At 39.5% G+C, this 18028-nt stretch overlaps 1 protein-coding gene across 5 annotated transcripts in view; it reads left to right on the plus strand.

Annotated features, from left to right (window-relative positions):
- The window catches only part of ANKFN1 (ankyrin repeat and fibronectin type III domain containing 1), a 371662-nt gene that overhangs the window by 238148 nt on the left and 115486 nt on the right, over positions 1-18028 (plus strand). For all 5 annotated transcript variants that reach the window (XM_070226368.1, XM_070226369.1, XM_070226373.1 and 2 more), the window contains exons 6-7: positions 11540-11734; positions 13761-13874. In XM_070226368.1, the coding sequence (XP_070082469.1) occupies positions 11540-11734; positions 13761-13874 (309 nt within the window). The remainder of the gene's footprint in view (positions 1-11539; positions 11735-13760; positions 13875-18028) is intronic.

An 18028-nucleotide genomic window follows, 5' to 3' on the forward strand; every position in this document is an offset into this window, starting at 1 on the left:
TTGTATACACACAGAGTTGTGCAGCCATCACCACAATCAGTTTTAGACCATTTTCATCACCCCGAAAGAAACGCAATACCCTTTAGATATCACTCTCCAAACCTCTCTACTCCTCCCAGCCCTAGACAATCACTAATCTACTTTCTGTTTCTACAGATTTGCCTATTCTGGACATTGCATATAAATGGAATCATATGATATACATGGTCTTTCATGAATGGCTTATTTCTGGATGTATTTTGAAGTAGAGCTGATAGTACTTGCCAAAGGGAGCTGCTCTGGGGCCAACGGCAGACCCCACCCAAGAGGGGATGGGATAAAATCACACAGCCCTTACCCTGTGCCAGGCACTATTCTGAGCACTCTACATGTACTGACTCCTTTAATCCTCACAGCAACATTTCTGAGGTAGGCACTCACATTCCCCTTGGTGCAAACTCTCTGACCCAATGACCACAATGGCTCACAGCCACAGTTTTTATGTTTCCTAAAAGAAAAAAGTAAACTCATCAAACTTTTAGTTTCACTAATACTGATTCACTTATTTCCAAGTGGTGAGACCCAGAAGGCTGAAAGAGAAGCAAGCAAATACATAATTAGAGGTCACATCTCTGCTCCTAAATTTCATAAACCTCCACCATCCAAAGACTAGGTACAGAGGCAGATCCTTGTATCAGAAAACTCTTTATTCTAAAAATGCTAAGCTCACCACATCCATGTCAAAGATAGTAAGGATTTGGTTCAGTAGAATTGGGGCTCTTCAATTAGAGCTCCATCGTCAAAGTGCCACTTCTTTTCAGTGGAACTGGAGGATTTGGAGGGATGGGCAAATAAGGATGGAAGAAATCAAAAAGGCTTATTTGCTGTCTTCCGATTTATGTTGCAATGATGTCTGTCCCAAAGATCCAGTGAGAGAGCCGTGGAGAGAGAATCACAGGGTCTGAACATAGAGAATGCAGACTGAGCCTAATTCTATAGGAACAAGGAGACCATTCATCCAGATGTGGCCTGCACTGGGCTGGATGAAACATTAGTCCTACTTACCTGAGACGCTACAAAGAATTCTGCATTTTCCGTGAAACCAGTAAGACTCAATCTCCCCAAGCCCCCTCGTGTATAATTAAATCTCCATAAAATAACCCAAGTACTAAATATCTAGTTAAACCAAAAGCAAATTCATTCAAAAGATCCCTGGTTTTTCTCATTCCCTCTGGAATGATAACCACAATTATCATCACAAAGTGGTAAAGGATGGTAAGAGATTAACCCAGGTTTTAAATCCAGGAAATATGTCACCTAAGTCACCTTGGCCACACAAGAAGTCAGAGATAGTACCATGTACAGACTCCCACATGTATAAAAATGGCAAAGGAATATTGATTACTTATGAATTTTCCACATACGTTATTTCTGGTTTTTACACTAACCCTTCAAAATGATATTGTTAACTCCATTTTGAAGAAGAGGACTTTTTGATTCTGAGAAGTGAAGTGACTAATCAAAGGTCACACATCTAGCAAATGAATAGGGATGCCAAGGACTAAAGCCTAAGTCTATGGGACACCAATGCCTGGGATCCTTCTGTGCAAACTTACTGTCTTTCCGAATAACCAATATGGAGAGCCATGGCCACCGGGCCCCTGCATCTTTCCCTTTGTGCTGTTTGCTAAAACCCTATGGTGCATTTCTTTGTTCTGCCTATGCACTAAGGTGCCATTTCTGTTGGAGAGCAGCAGGATGAAAAAACACAATCTGTTTTCAGGGATTTTTAATTTACTTTATATATCAAGTATAAAACACATAGAATTACTGCCGTGCATGAGTGTGAGCTAGCCCATGAGAAAAACCACAGTCCACCAGCCAGAGCCAGCTAAGCAAACACCTACTGCAAACTGTTCCCCAGAAGCTGCAGAGGCAGGATATAAGAGAAGAAAAATAACAATGAGGTCTTAAGTCCTTAGAGCGTTTTACACATTACAAAAATGCTTTTGCTTTCATCATCTCATTTGATCCTCACAAATGGCTTGAGATAGGCGTTAGTTTCCTCATTTTGCTGGATGAGGAAACTGGAATAGAAAAGTCAAATAATTCACCCAATGGTACAAAAATAGTAAGTGGTGGAGCCATGATCTGAATCCAGATCTTCTGTATTCAGTGCTTTGGTATTTATGGGAAAGCACTAGCACACTCACTATCACACCACAGATGCTCAATTTCTTCCTTCCCTGACTCTCCACCTGCTCCTCTTCTAATGCCTGTCAAATACTTCAGAGCAGAGTGCAGGCCTGCTAATAAATTCATTTTCTGTCTTCCCTTGCCCAGTGTGTGCTCTTCTGAAAACTAGTCCAATATTCTTTCCTCTGTGCCAACCAAGGATTCCAACACAACTCAGAAGGGGGTCCTCTGTAATTCTCCTCTTTACATAACAGGAATCGTAAAGGCACAGATGAGTTTAAGAATTTAACTCATAAGTCATTAGTCAGGCTTGTTTTCCAGTCTTTAGCCCCCCAACCATAGAGCTACATGGAGGTGTTCTTTATAAGCATGGCTTGAAACTCACCACATACATTTCCCTATTCATAGAGCAAGTCCCAGATGTGGCCACTGAAACTTGCACATTGCCCCAAGGTTTTAAATATATAGAGAACCCAGCCTGCTCATGAGATGAATCTACTATCTTTATTCAGCGACTATTTTCTGTTTTTCCCACCTTCAGGCAAGCAGCACAAAGTAATACTCATTCCTTCTAGAAGAAAACATCAACTATTATTAAAATGGAATCCCAGTACTTCCTCTCAAACTGGGGTGCTGAGCTCAGGAAACAGGCACAGAACCTGAAAGGAGTAGAGCTAAGGAAGGCCCTCACTGATGATTCAGCAAATTCCTCCTGGAGACTGACTGTTGAACTATGATTTGAGAGTGGGGGCAAGATATGAGTTAGTCAGAATAAGAGAGGGGTTTATGACTGGGGACTTCCAGGTACAGAGACAAGTCTTTCTTAGATAGCAACTGTTCACTTGAGCGTGAGTCATGGCAACGGGGATACTGAATGGATGAAACAATCAAAAGCATAGCCCCTAGATGTCCTGAGATGCCTCTGTATGTTAGCTTGCCTTTCTGAGGCTGCTATTTATTTGGCATCATTTAGGCCCTGAAAACAGTAATCATGAAGAAACTCCTTCTTTTTGGATACCTACCATGTGTAAATCTGGTCACTCACATGGATATTGTCTCATCTTTTGACCCCAGTACCTGGCACATAGTAGGTACTCAGAAGTTTTCAGTTGAAATTTTAATCTCTGTCTTATGCTTCTAGGAATCACAGGTATCAAATTTTAGAACATATACACACACACAAATTATGTGTGTAGTGCATATGCACACACACAGAATGTATGGAAAAAAACCTTTAAGTCTTCCAGTAACTTTGACTGTTGAGTACCTTTGTTGTTGTTGCTGTGTTTGTTGTTTTCCAGGCACTGTTGTAGAATTTGGTTGTTGCCATAGCCTGTTTTTATTTTTACAGTTTAATAATATGGAGCAGTAAGAATGGTGGAATACTCCTCATTTTTAGTCTCTCTGCCCTTTCCTGTAGCTGCATTCCCCTTTTTCTCCAGACCCTCTCCTCTCTCTCTGCATTTCTTTGTGAACTCCTCTCTCTCATTTCTCTCAGATACTGCCTGTGGAACTAGGAAACGTCACCCAGAATTAGGTATGTTTAGTTACTTCATAAAATGCGATTGCAGAGTAGGTGTCATCCAAGTATGGTGCAGACACCAATGTTACAATTTTGGCAGACTTGTCAGGATGCACCACTAATTTCTGCAGTAGTTGAGGGTTCGTCTAAGGGCTGGGACTGGTTCAGGGCACGTCTAAGAGGTGTGACTATAAACTAATGAGGCTGGCTTTATATAAACAAACACACCAGAAAGTCTACAATCCAAACGAATGTTATCCTTTAACATAGTCCTCATGGGAGACCCCACACTTGTTCCAACAGTGCTGCCATTGCTCTAAACACTTTTGGATTTGTCCTCAGAACCAGTTTATGAGAAAATCTGACTTGTTGCTTAGTCACACCTGATTTTTCTTCCAAAACAGCACTGCCCAGCGTCATCACCCTCTATGTTCACCAGACTGGGCTTCAAATGATTTAGAGGTTTCCTGAAATCAAATCCATCCTCAAAGGATAAAGATTAGCAACCATTAAGAATATGTAAAAAACAAGCCTTAGGCAGGTCTCTAGAGTGAATTCCCAGATATTTTTATCTGCTTCATTAAAATAGGTGTACAAATCCTCACCCTGACTCATAAACCTGCTCCTCAAACCTCATCTCATTCTGCTTACGCCTCAGCCATGATACACCAGCCCCACCAGCCTCCCTTCAATCCTTTGAACACATTTATACTAACTGTTCCCTAGGCTTGAATGCCTGAATGCTTTTAATCTTGATCATTACATGCCAACTCCTTCTTAACATTTCAGCTTAAATGTCACATCTTCAAGAAAGGCTTTCTCTGGCCACCAAGTTCAAAGTCTAAAGTCACTTTCTAATCTCATCACGTTTTTTTAGTTTTCTGCATAGCACTTATCACTATAGGATATTTTTCTCAGTGTTTTTATTTGCTTATTTTCTGTCTCCCGTGCATTAGAATGTAAACTCCACAAGAGCAGAACTTATCTGTCTCATTCATCACCATATCCCCAGCAAACAGTAGGCACTCAATAATATGTGTTTAATTGAATTGAGTGACTGCCAAGGCTTCCTTTTTAAGGGTATGAATATATCATTTATTTCAAAGGGAATACTTTACTAAATATCAAATCAATTGATCGTTTTTTATGTTTCCAACTAATCATTTAGACATCAAGTGTCCACAGCCTAAGTTTCAGTTACCTGCTCTTCAAGAGTTGATAGTTGTCTTTTCATTCTTTTGTTTTTAATTTTTTAATATATATGCAACACAGAATATATTCTCCTTGTCAAAAATTAAAACTGTGTAGATAAAGTTAAAAGATAGCTTTGACAGCCTACCCAACATATACATGTGCATATGCATACACTCACAATCTAGGTTCCTGTCCCTAAATTTCCCCCAACATAACCACTGCAATCATCTTAAGGCTTGACTGAGCTAGAGAATCCACTTCCAAGCTTACTCAGGGTGACTGTTGACAAGAGACCTGTGTTCCTTCCTGTATGGACCTCTCCATAGGGCTGCTCCCTGACATGACAGTTGGCTCCCCCAGAGCAAACGAGAGAGAGACTAACCAAGATTGAAGCAACAGTGTCTTTTTAACCTAATTTCAGAAGTGACATGTTATTATTTTCTGCTGAATCTTGTTGATTACACAGACCAACTTGGTACAGTATAGAAGCATGTGAATACCAGCAGACAGAGATCATTGGGGGCCCTCTTGGAGGCTGGCTACTCCACTGCGTATCTAAGACTGTTGAGAATAAAATGTAATAATAAGTTTAGAACATGTCCCTGGCATGTAAATGGTCAAAAAAATTGTTAGTCGATATAATTCTCAAAAACAAAAAACACCACCCAAATGTTTCTAGTAAAGAATTTAAATATTTTATACATCTGTTGTATAGTTTGTGTTTCAAAAACACCACCCAATACAAGCACTTTTTAAAGTTTGTAGAATTTTATGTTCTAAAACTACACTGTCCAACACAGGAACCACTAGCCACATATGACTACTGAGTACTTGAAATGTGCCTAGTCCAAATTAAAATATGTTCTAAATGTAAAACTTACACTGAATTTTGAAGGTTTAGTACAAAAAAAAGAATATAAAATATCTCAATAATATTTATGTTGATTACATGTTGAAATAATATTTTCCATCTATTGAGTTAACTAAAATATATTATTAAAATTAATTTCACCTATTGCTTTTTGCTTTTTTAATGTCACTACGAGGAAATTTTAAATGATGTGGCTCACATTATATTTCTACTGGAAAGCACAGAGAATACAAGCAGAAGATATGGTTGTCTTGTTTCATACTTAAGCTCCCTATGATCACTCAGTGATCTGCTTTGGATTTTCTAAATAATTTCCTCAAGTGATTTGTGTGTTGGTTTTACAGAAAATGTCCATTTGCTCTTTGGAGTTTGGGAGACATGGGCAGGAAGTCTCTCTCTGTGTTATTGCCTCTAGCTTCTTAAAGAACCACAATTACAACGTAAACGATATAATACAAACTTTTTGAATCCACATTCCACTGGAAAGTAGTAGGGAAGAACATTCCAGAGCCCCATGTCCATGGTGTAATGAGTTCTAGGAGAAGAAAGTTCTATAGTAATTAAAATGAAGTATTTAATCTCCAAATCTCTGACTTTATTGGAACCACATTCTCAAAGTCCTTTGGAAAACCTGAAAATAAGACAACAGGTTGAAGCCTAAGTGAAGGCAAAGTGAATCCTGAGTCCTGAACCTTAGCAAGACAAGTAAATTGAAATTTGTGTTTTGAGTTTTTTAATTAAAAACCATTTAATTATTGGAATGCTTCTATATTATTTCTTTTGATGTTCCTACCTGAAAACAAGTTAACTGTGAGGTTGTTAGAATGTTGTCACTTATGATCAGCAAAGATAAATTTTATTAACCGCTATTCTTGGTTGCCCGGAGGATATTGGCTTTTGATGCAAGGTTTCTACCTCAGGGACTTTGTTTTCTCCCTTGAAATGACAGATACAGTTGAAATTGACACCACTTAGTATATATTTCTATATGGTAGCTGGAACTGAAAATTTTTATCTGGAGCTATTTTATAAAAACAGGTATTTGACTTATTTTTGTGTGCCTCTAAAAAATATAACAGAGACCAATGGGTGTAAAAATAATAATACAAACCACCACTAATTGAGACCCTTCTATGTAAAGATTATCACTAACTTATCAGAACTTATGAGATGGGTGCCATTATTATGCCACTTTTATAGATAAGACATTTGGGCTCGAGATGGAAGCAAAACTGCTTAGGGTCACACATTCCTAAGGGGCAGTGTTTGATCTACAGGACCCCAAAGCCCTTTTACCACTTTGCCTCCACTTCGGAAACAACAGGAAAGCAAATTTCAGCTCAGGATAAGGAAACTTTTTAAAATTAAATTAGACTATTTTAAATTAAAATTAAAAGCGAAAATGGACTAGGCCGCCTCCGTGAATAGTGAGTTCCCCTCATGGAGGAAATCATTACAGGGCCAGGGTACCGTAAGAAGAGGCACCGAAGGCTGGTTGTAAGGATCCTTCTAACACTGAGATTAAATGACTGTTTTAGTACCTCATTTTTCTCATCAATAAAAACAAGGAAAATGCTGATAACAATAGAAAAGTTGTTGCTAAACTGCAAAATGGCATATCATTAGTAAGGGGCAAATGTATTCATTTTTTTCCAGCAAGCCAAAGAATTGTTCCCTAAAAGCCTCAGTTAAAAATTTAAATTAGTTTCATTTTACCCTCATTATATTTTCAAGCTTTAAGCAATTAACCACCAGGCCCAAATTCACCAATTGTAGGGCAAGGGCAAAATTAAGAAACAGTAAGGCAAGGAAGTAGTTGGCGATTCATAGGTTAGATTCTGATGGTGAAGAAAATCCACCCAGTCTGATCATTATTTATCTCAGGATTTAAACAGTAACTGTAATTGTATTCTTTGAACACCAAGTTCCCGCTCCTCCCCCTGCTCCCACCCTGTAGTTAATTAGCTGGGCAGGTCTTATAACAAATACCCACTTAGAAACACTGGGTGGTAGAAATGCTGTTGATAATTAAACACCACAATAGCACGGAGCCTATTTTAGGAGGCGCTGAGTGGTCTTGCCCCAGCCGGACTGCTCACCACACACTCACAGACCCTCTATTGTGTTGGCTGTGGCTGCGCAGAGGGATAGTTGCTTGGCTGTGGAAGGGATCAACTGTGTTAAGAGAGAAAAGACCAAACCTTGCAAACAGATCCAGGAGTTCTGGACTCAAGGGACAAGTAACCAGGGGGTAGAAGTGAAAGGGGAACGGATCCAAGAATAAGAGAAATGGATGGGCAGGAAAATCAATCATAAAATAGACATAGCCTTTCTAGTTTCTAGGTCCAACCAACCAACCAACCAAAATGAGTTTGCCAATCTCATGCCTAATAGATAGCAATTAGAAAACTACAATACATAAATAATTGGTTAATTTGCATTCCATTTGGTTTAGAGGAAGTTCACTGAGTTTTTTAAGGTTTTTACGAAAATCCTGAATAATCATCCCACCTCCCTGGGTCTCAGTTTCTTTATCTTTACAATAAGGAGTTGAAAAAGTTCTCATCCTGGGGTGGCAAAAATAGGAACAGGGGTCCCAGAACAATTTCCGAGGTGTCAAAAACCCCAACCTATCACATCATTATTCAAGATAAAACTATATAATCTAACAATTTATCATATTTACTTGCTTGTGCTTAAAATGAATTAACCCAGTTTGTTACGTTGATTATCTCATACTGAATGGATGCTTCTATTGGCAGTTACATATGTCATTAATAATAGGGAGAAAAATGATTACTTTATAGGTCAGCTGATTTGGTAGTCAATAAAGAAAATCTTTCAAAAGAGAGTGTTTCATTAAGCCATTAAAAAAATCCATAGAGAAAAACAATAAAAGGTTTGCTTGGTGAAATGGTCGGAAACCACTGGCTCAGTCAGTGCCCCTCCACCTTGTGCATGGAATTACCTCTAACAACAGAGGTAAGTGAGTATATTCCCACGGGCAGCTGGGGTCTTAGCCTGGGGGAGGGGAAAAAAAAAGGAGAGATTTCTATACAGTTTCTTTTTTTAAAATCTTCATTTTGCGGGAAAGTTTTCCATTCTCCTCCACAATAGAAGTGTTCATTTTAATTTCTAAGTGGTGTGCTTTTAGCACAATCTGCATGGAAAATTTGATGCTCCAGGAAGACGGGCATATTCATTCTGTGCCTTCAGAGACCCCCACTGCACCGCACCCCCCCACCACCATCAGCATATTATGTTGGAGTTTAGGTATCCCAGTTTGAGAAGCACAGGGATCTAGATGATCCTGGAAAATTCACTTGGCTATAAAATTTTATGGATCTTCCTTGTTAGTCTATAAAGAGGCAAAATGCTTTATCTTGAAGATACAGAATCCCTTTACCACTACAACTCAAAATGCATCAAGTCTACAGCCTAGGAGGAAAGGGCAAGTCTAGAAACAACGTGTGTTGTGCTAGCGAAAGCAGGAGAAATTTCAGGGAGAGCCAAACATAGCTCAAGAGAAGCTGTCCATCTGAAATGCCACCTGGAATTCACACCAGTAATAACTATTGTGGATATAAAAATTAATAGGGAGGATTTCATAGTATTAGAAAAATTTATTTTTATAAATCATGTGTCTATCACCCAAGTGTTGATGCATGCATGCAATTCAAACATCAGGTTTACAATAAAAAGCTCACTGAATGACTTAGCAAGGACAATTCCTCCATTTTCTCTATAATTTGGAGTGGAAGAAGGAGGGGGGCAGTGGGTAGAGGGTGCAGTTACTGGGTCAATTAATCAACCTGAAAACTGTGACACAAACTCTGACGCCTAACCTATGTCTAAAAATACACAAATGTATACGAATTTGTTTTAAACTGTCAATGCCTATATTTAGGACCTTCCCAGCAAGGCTATAATGAGACTGTGTTTGAGGGCTTCAGTCATGGCAGACTCTACCATTAATCTGAAGTTAGTTAAATTAACAGCATTTAGTACTGACTTGTCAATCTCACTGCTCCAGGAAATTGCACCTTGAGGCTACTAATATTGCCAATTTTTCCACTGGAGTATGCGCCTGCATGTGTGTATGTGTATTTTTTTTCTCCAGAACCTCTGTGTTCATACACCATCATTGCTTCCCTACGTCCACAGCACTTATATTATCATTTATTCTGGCCTCCTTTAGCCTTCCCGGGGGATTCTGCATAGTGTAGCTGCTCAGTGAAAGAGTTTTTTAGCTTTATATTTATTTGTTTATTTTTCTGTCATGGCTCATGACTGAGGCTTTAAAAAAAAGTGTGACAGTATTTAGAGTACATGATTGACTGCTACAGCAACATTCATTAACCATGACAAATCTGCAGCAAAACACAGTCCTGAGTGTTCTAAACAGCAACTTTAAAAAGAAAGAAGAAAGAAAGAAAGAAAAAGAAAAAAGACTCAACTAATTTTTCATTGACTTCATCTGTAAATAAATTTAGACTGATGGTGAGCAGGGGCAATAATAAATTAGTATTCATTTCCTGTAATTAATGCAAACATGCTTATGAACACAGAGAATATGAATCTATAACCACCTAATTTCCATTTCAAAATACACATAACAACCTTTCACTTGAATTATCTTCACAATATTTTCCCCCTTAATTAGAAGAATGAAATGGTTGGGTTTCTTTCCCACCCACCAGGGGGAAATATTGTTTTGGTCACAAAGAGTGTCAAACACATGTTGGCGACAGATCTGCAAAGGCTGTCTTCTCCTCTTTATCACTAACCAGGAAGGGCTCCTCCAAAGGGACTAAGTGACCTCCTAGGCAGGGCTTTACATGCGTAAGAGCCACGAGTAAACCCAAGTAGTAGCCTCCCAACCCGACACAAGAATGTGAAACTTTCTATCATTGACACCTATGTTCACTCACACAAGGGGAGGTTGGGTAAACAACATGATGTGAATCAAATAAAGACTATCATGCACTGAGTAAAACGGAAATATCAGGCTGTATCACCTCTCTCAGCAAGAGGAGTTAGGAGAACTTGCTCTCTGGGGCCTGGGCATCCCTGGAGACCATTTCTACAATCAGACCACAATCAAAGAGCAAAGTGACCAAAGATCAATGTCTGATCACAGAGAAGTCATCTGGCCATCAGAACGTATTACTCCACTATGGCAGCAGTAGTGGAACACTTTGTTAGCAATAAATAAACTGATTAATAATAACAGATTTATGCCACTAAGACACACATACAAAAATGTCTATGAGCTGGGCAAAATGTGATAAGAGCAGAAAATCTGAATCAGGTTCTACCAAAAAAAAGAGAAAAAATGTCCAGACAAATTTGGCAGAATGCAACCTGCTTCATGGATGTCTTTTCCTAGGGCCTTTCTAGCCCTACAGAGCTTTTGACTCTAAGTTTTAGTCCTTCTAAAGACCATGGAAACAAATGTGTGCAATCTGGATTAGAAGTGGTCCTCAAGGGTACATGATAGTGGAATTCTAATTAACTGTGCTACGTAGCCATTTCAGGTGCACATGACAAGAGGGCCAGAGGGCAAAGGGAGTATCTTAAATTGATGGATTTACCATTTAATCTAGCTATAAATGTCACTAATTAGACCTTATCATAACAAGATAGTTAATAAGGAACATAGATCCCACTTTACCAAGGCATTTAAAAAAAATCCATAGTAGACTCTTAGATACCCTGCCAATGAAGCAGCATTACCCCATAAGGAAAAAGGAGTCACCCCATTTCTTTCCCTTCAGTTGTCAGCCTAGAAAGCCGAGCGATGCACCTCAACACACTGGTGCAGGAAGCCCAGGAGAGGGTGAGTGAACTGTCTGCTCAGGTGGAGAATGAAGGATTCAGTCTGGACAACACAGAGAAAGAGAAACAGCTGAAAGCTTGGGAGTGGAGGTATCGACTCTACAAACGCATGAAAACGGGCTTCGAACATGCCAGTGAGTATAAGCAGAGGACTTGTACATTTAACTAGGAGTGAGGTTAGTTTGAGACAGCCAGGCCTTCTTTTATTGATTTTTTGCAACTCTACAGGGTCATGGATGGACGTTGTCAGCCTATTTGGAGCAAGGACTCCAGGAGGCTGTAAAAGGATCTTTTGTCTTGCTTGATTTTCTGGCTCTTGATAGTTTCTCTGACCACAGCCTCCCTCAGTGCTGCTGGCCTCCCTCCACCATGTCACATTCATCTAGCACTTTCCACCCGCTACGTCCTAATGCCTAATGACCCGGATGGTCTGATGCCCTAAGTGGCTATATTTTGGGATGTGGAGGTGGAAAAACATTTGTTTACCTATTTGTCCAGTTTCTGCTTCAAGCCCAAGTTTAACTTGTTTTCAACTTTCTACTGCATTTTTTATATAGAGCTTAAATAAACTGACTTTCAGTTAATAAAGGCAACAGAGAAGGACAGTCAGTCAACCCCAGAATTATGCTTTTGTCTACACTTCCATTCTCTTTACCAATTTTTTTGTTAGTTTAAGAAAAGTCTTTTTTTCTTTGAGGAAGATTAGCCCTGAGCTAACATCTGCCACCAATCCTCCTCTTTTTTGCTGAGGAAGACTGGCCCTGAGCTAACATCCGTGCCCATCTTCCTCTACTTTATATGTGGGACGCCTACCACAGCATCGCTTGCCAAGTGGTGCCATGTTTCCACCCAGGATCTCAATCAGCGAACCCCGGGCCACCAAAGCGGAACATGCGAACTTAACCGCTGCACCACCGGGCCAGCCCCCGTAAGCAAAGTATTATTTCTGGATAATACTCATTAGCACTGGAAGGTACTGCTTAGTGCAACCACTAATATAAAAAATATATAAAATTCAAACACTTGTGAAATATTAAAATCTTATTCCAAAGGGAGATCTCATTTAAACAACAACAAAAAATTAGACTTGAAAATTTAAATATAAGAGAAAGATCAGTTCACTAGTTTGGAAATTATCTGCCTCCACTTTGTGATACAGATAAAGACCAAAGGCAGTGAGAGTCTTGTTGAAGTAGTACCGTATACTAAGTACCAAATCTAGGTCTAATCCTTTCCCTTGAAGCAAATAGCTTAGGCAACATTAATGAAAGGTTGCTTTCAATATTAACAATCTCTTCAGCAATGCTGATATATATTTTTTAAGACATTCAGCAATTGTTTTAACAAATGCACTTACTATTGTCCCTCATCTAGGATAGATTAATACTAGAAGCAGTCATATTTTTAGACTTGATGCCATTTTTTTTTTTTTTTTTTTGGTAATTTTCAAAATTCCAAAACTCTTTCTGGGTGTTAAGGAATACCTAAAACCATCACGAGTCCTTTAAAACCTGAGGTTAGTGGGCATGACATTTGCCCATGAATTCTTTCTCAGAAAATACTACTTGATGTAATAAGAGGCAGAATGAGAGCAAGGTGCGTTGGCATTCTATACTGGCAAGAGCCCAGAATCAGGCATGTAAAGCCATGGGCTTTCATCCTAGCTATGTGTCTTCACCGTGTCCTTGAACAAATAATTTGGCCTCTTTGAACTATAGTTTCCTTATCCTAAAAGTGAGGATGCTATATTTGCCCTTTCTACCCAACAGGGTTGCAAAAAGGTTCCAGTGAAATGTTTTACATGAAAGTACTTCATGAAATGTAACAGTTTCTATCTACAACACTGGTTCCTGCTAATGCTTTCTGGCCTCCTCTCCACTGGTCCAGCCCAATCTCCTATTGTGTTTCCAGAATACTTCAGGAAGGTTTAACTGGTATTATTTACCCCTTGGAAGATGTTCTAATCTTAAATAAGACCACGATGGCAACAAATAAAGGCCATTGAGACTTCTAATGAAAATGTTCAAAAGCAAAAGCTATTAGGCTCTACAAACAAATGTTTCCATAGTGTGTGTTTCAGGGTGTCCTTTGAAGAGGCAGGAACATTGTTTGAAAAGGATTTGCTATGTTAAGATCCTTGTGTTTTTCCTTCTGTCCCAGGAGCCCCCGAGGTGCCAACCAATGCCTGTCTCATGGTAACCAGCAGCACATCACTCACTGTCAGCTTTCAAGAGCCTCTTAGTGTCAACGCAGCTGTAGTAACCAGATATAAAGGTACTGGACTCCAGATATTTTTTCATTGCTCCTTCTTAAAAAACAAGCCATTGTCTAGGGATCAACTATGCATTTTTTATGTTTGTTTTTCCTGCTGATAGGATTTTTTCCATCCCATTTACTTTTGGAGTTGAAATATTTCCATAGGCATTCATGTAGTGAGCAATAAGGTGACAGAATAAGTCTAGAAAGGATGAACCTCAAGACCAGGCTGTCATTCCAAGCCTCTCAATTAATATTAATATTCCATTCCTGTTTGCAGAGGGTCTGCTCATGCATATCATAGGATTGGGGACAGGACTGAGTAAAACACACAAAGATTAGCCTTGAAAAGAAAGAGGAATGGTGAAATGATAGGATCAGAAAGGTTCCAGGGTGGAGGTGGGATTTGAGCCTAACTTTCAGCAATGGCTAGGATTTGAACTGGGCTGGGGGCGGTGGGGAGTAAGCTCCACGTGGGCAGAACCATGAGCACAGGTGTAAAAGCAAGGACATGCTGGGACAAGTAAGGAGAACAAGGGAACATGTAGAAGGAATAAAAAAGAACGTGGCTCCCCGAGAGGAAAGGGTTCATGAGAAGGTTCAGTGAAATGTAAGATTAGAGAGTGAAACTAGGGTCAGGAGGTAGGGGTAGAATAGGCTTAAAATCAAGGTTAAGGAGTTTAGACTTTCTTTGATGAACTTTGCAGACCACTGAATATGACAGGGACAAGATCAGAGAGAGACTTTTGAAAGATTAATTGGCAATACTGTGTATGATGTATTGGAAGAGATATAGATTTAGAATAAGGAAATGACTTAGGAAGCCATTCAGGAGAGAGATCGTGACAACCTGACCTGGCTGCCATAGCAGCACTGGGAAAGGAGAGAGAGAGCCTGGAGAAGAAAGATATTACAAAGATATTATGATGATAACAGCCAAAGTTTATGTAGTGCCTACTACATGCCAGGCACTGTTTAAGCCTTTATATGTATTAACTCTGTTTAATCTTCACAACAACCCTATGAGGTACGTTCCATTATGATTCCCACTTTGCAGATGAGAAAACTGAGGCAGTGAGGCTAAGGAACTTGCCTAGAGGCTCACAGCAGATCCAGAAGTATCACTTATGTTGACTCTCGAATATGTTGGACAAAAAAAGAAAAAAAATCTATTTTCCTGATTCAGGAGGACATATGGAAATACACTGAACAGTCCTAAAACCTGGTAAAGTTCTCCATGCAGATTCCAAGATACCAGGTCACAAGGCAGAATTTCTGTGTTCAGGTCACTACTGCTCCCTTGGGCCACAAAAAATGTCCAAGTAGCATGTGTGCTTCCCTTCTCCTTCCCAGGACCTATCCCAGGAGAACTTCCCATGTCTGCAAACATTACTCTGCCCACACCCTGTAGCTTGGAACTTTCCAGATAATTCCACTCTGTTTGTAACACCTTAGGTAAGACAGCTTTGAATTGGTTATCGCTTTGGGTGTTCTGTACCGGTCTAAGAAAAGGCAGCCTTAGGATATTACCAACAGCGGATAAATGAAGCCACATAGAAAGGCGTCCCACAGCCATCCTTTGATACAATTCTGATACTTTCTCTTGGTTGTTTCATCTGCCAAGACATCCTGAAATTCAGAGCAAGCGTGTGCAGGCAATGTCAGACATGGGCATTTTCCTTTCTTTCTGCCTCTCTCCAGCTCAGGGTTTTAATGAAGGGTTACATCAATGCTGCCCAACTTGACATTTTCTTCTTACATTTGATTACTGAGCTACCAGGAGCTAATTTATCCAGACTGTCAGCTATTTAATGCTTGACCATAATGCCAGCAAATTCTATCAGCATTCACATATTAACACGTCTCATCTCAGGAGACTTGCATTTGGTCGAGGTTGAAATGAAAGGTCACAAGTGGGTTTTGTTAGTGACTGGAGAGGATTAATTAAGCATTATAAATAGAATTGTCTGTTGCATTATGGAGTAGGTTTCTTTGTGCTAATTTATAAGGTCATAAATTGAGTCCTTAACCTGACCACTCTCAAGGGTTATTTAAAACAGCTGGCAGCCTACTGTACCCAGAGACAGCACGACAGTTTTTAATTCAGGGTTAAAGTAATTATTTAATTATGGAAATACTAGTAAAATGACCCTGACACAAGGCTAATTACTTAGTTTGCTTTAAAAAACAAGAAGAAACAATTGAGAAATCCACAGAATGAAATGGCAATTATCTAATTGGTTAGAGGGAAGGCTTAACCCTGCAGTATGTAGGGTTTGGCAAAAATATCTCACAATCTTCTCCAGAATTTCTGGGTTCAGCAAAACCTCAAGCCTACTTTGACAACTAGATGTTTTCCCCATTCATCCTTAAGCTGGTGTTTGAAAGAAAATCTGAATCCTGTTTCTCACTTGCTTACAATCAACCCATCAACATGTTTTTTTTAAGAGTTCATTGATAGCCAGAAATCTCTTAAAGAGTATCTCTTATAAGCCTTCTTCAGACCCTGGGGGCCATGCACCAGGCCAATTGCCATCAAAAAGTGGAGATTAAAGGCATCAATTTCAGCTTAAAACCCAGGAAATAGTTTTGAGTGAGACCCACTGAATTTTTCTGCCTGCAGCTCCCCTGAATGCCAGAAAATGGGGCTAAGAGAGCTACTGTCTGTTCGTAGGTGTTTTCTCCTTGGATTCAAAGAGCTCTTGCATCTTTTGGTCCCACCTCCCCAATTTTCATAACTTACAGAGCAAAATGAGTTATTTTAGATGTTCTGATGCTTTGGACAATTGCCAGAACTTTGTTTCACATTTTCTCTTCATTGCCTTGGGTAACCTGCGTGGAGCTCTCATTTGTAGGGGATATGTCATTTCAGAAAATATTTTCAAAAGTGATTTGCTGCTCTTTGCAGGCTTAGGGGTGGATAGGAAGGTATCCTCTAACAGGTGCAATGCAGCATCTGTGTTCTATCCACAGGATGAACTATTTTCTGGCTAGCTTTTTAAAAAAGTGAGCCTTGAAGTGGTCACACTTTGGGGTCTGCCAATTATAAGATGCTGCAGTAGTTGCCTCAGTGCATGTGGGAGGTAGCCTGGTTTGGATGGTACCCTTCCCCAACTCTCTTCCCATCTTGTTCCCTAACAGATTAGAAACCACCACCCTAATTCCTCCCTACAAAGGCTTGTAATAGCAAATTATTTAACTGCTCTTCATTTGATGGCATTTAAAAATTAAAAATAAAAAAGGATTTTTCCTTGCAGAGATTGCCAGAACCTTTCAGGAGCTAGTAGTCTATCTGTTTCTGCAAAGGCCAGGCCAGTGCTTCTGCCAACCACCACCTCCAGTTTCTTTCTCAGAAGGAGAGGAAGCCAAAGAATTCCAGGGAGATGTCTGGGGGCATTGTAGCTTCTAGGAAGGAGAGTCCACCATTTTCACATTAAAACTCTCGGGGTCGGTAATTTATAATGATAGTGTGAACTTGATCACTTGAGCCATCCTGTCACAAGACTTTAAAAAAACCTGACTTCATGGGGCTTGGGTGCATATTACTTAGTAATCTACATTATTTTTACCCCTCCTATTGTTTTTGTCCTCTTACACTTGCAGTTGGAAAGATATTTGTCTACTAAGAAAAATGTATTGTATTAGAGAATATCATTATTTTCCATGTTTAATTAATTGAAGAATTAATCTGATCATAAGTATGAGGTGGCTACCATCAATACTAGATTGAAGTGATAGAATTCCATGAAACAAAAAGATTTGTAACTATTTAGCTGGTTTGGACAGGAGTGAAGCCAAAAGTTTGTAAGGAGAGCAACTAGAAGAGGCAGAAAGTGTTATGTCCAGAGGATATGAAACTCAGTGGATTAACAGTTTTTGCATGCAAGTGAAAATGCAGAAGCGAGTTGAGTGACTAAATGTATAGTGGGGATAAACAGCAGGTCCAGTGAGAGTAACAGAATGACAGTACTACTCAAGAGTCATTTCTTCTAAGCTGCTACAGCCTTTGTATCCTCAGTCCTCTCTGATTCCTCCACTAGTTGCTGAGTGGTCAGGATCCAGCCAGTTTATTCTCCAACCATCTTGTGAACCACCTTTTAAAACCTTTCTCCAATAAGATACATTCTAAAACACAGCTATTTTGAATTTTCCTCATTTAGAAAATTTTTAAC

Source organism: Equus caballus, chromosome 11, assembly GCF_041296265.1.
Source record: "Equus caballus isolate H_3958 breed thoroughbred chromosome 11, TB-T2T, whole genome shotgun sequence".
Lineage (NCBI taxonomy): Eukaryota > Metazoa > Chordata > Mammalia > Perissodactyla > Equidae > Equus > Equus caballus.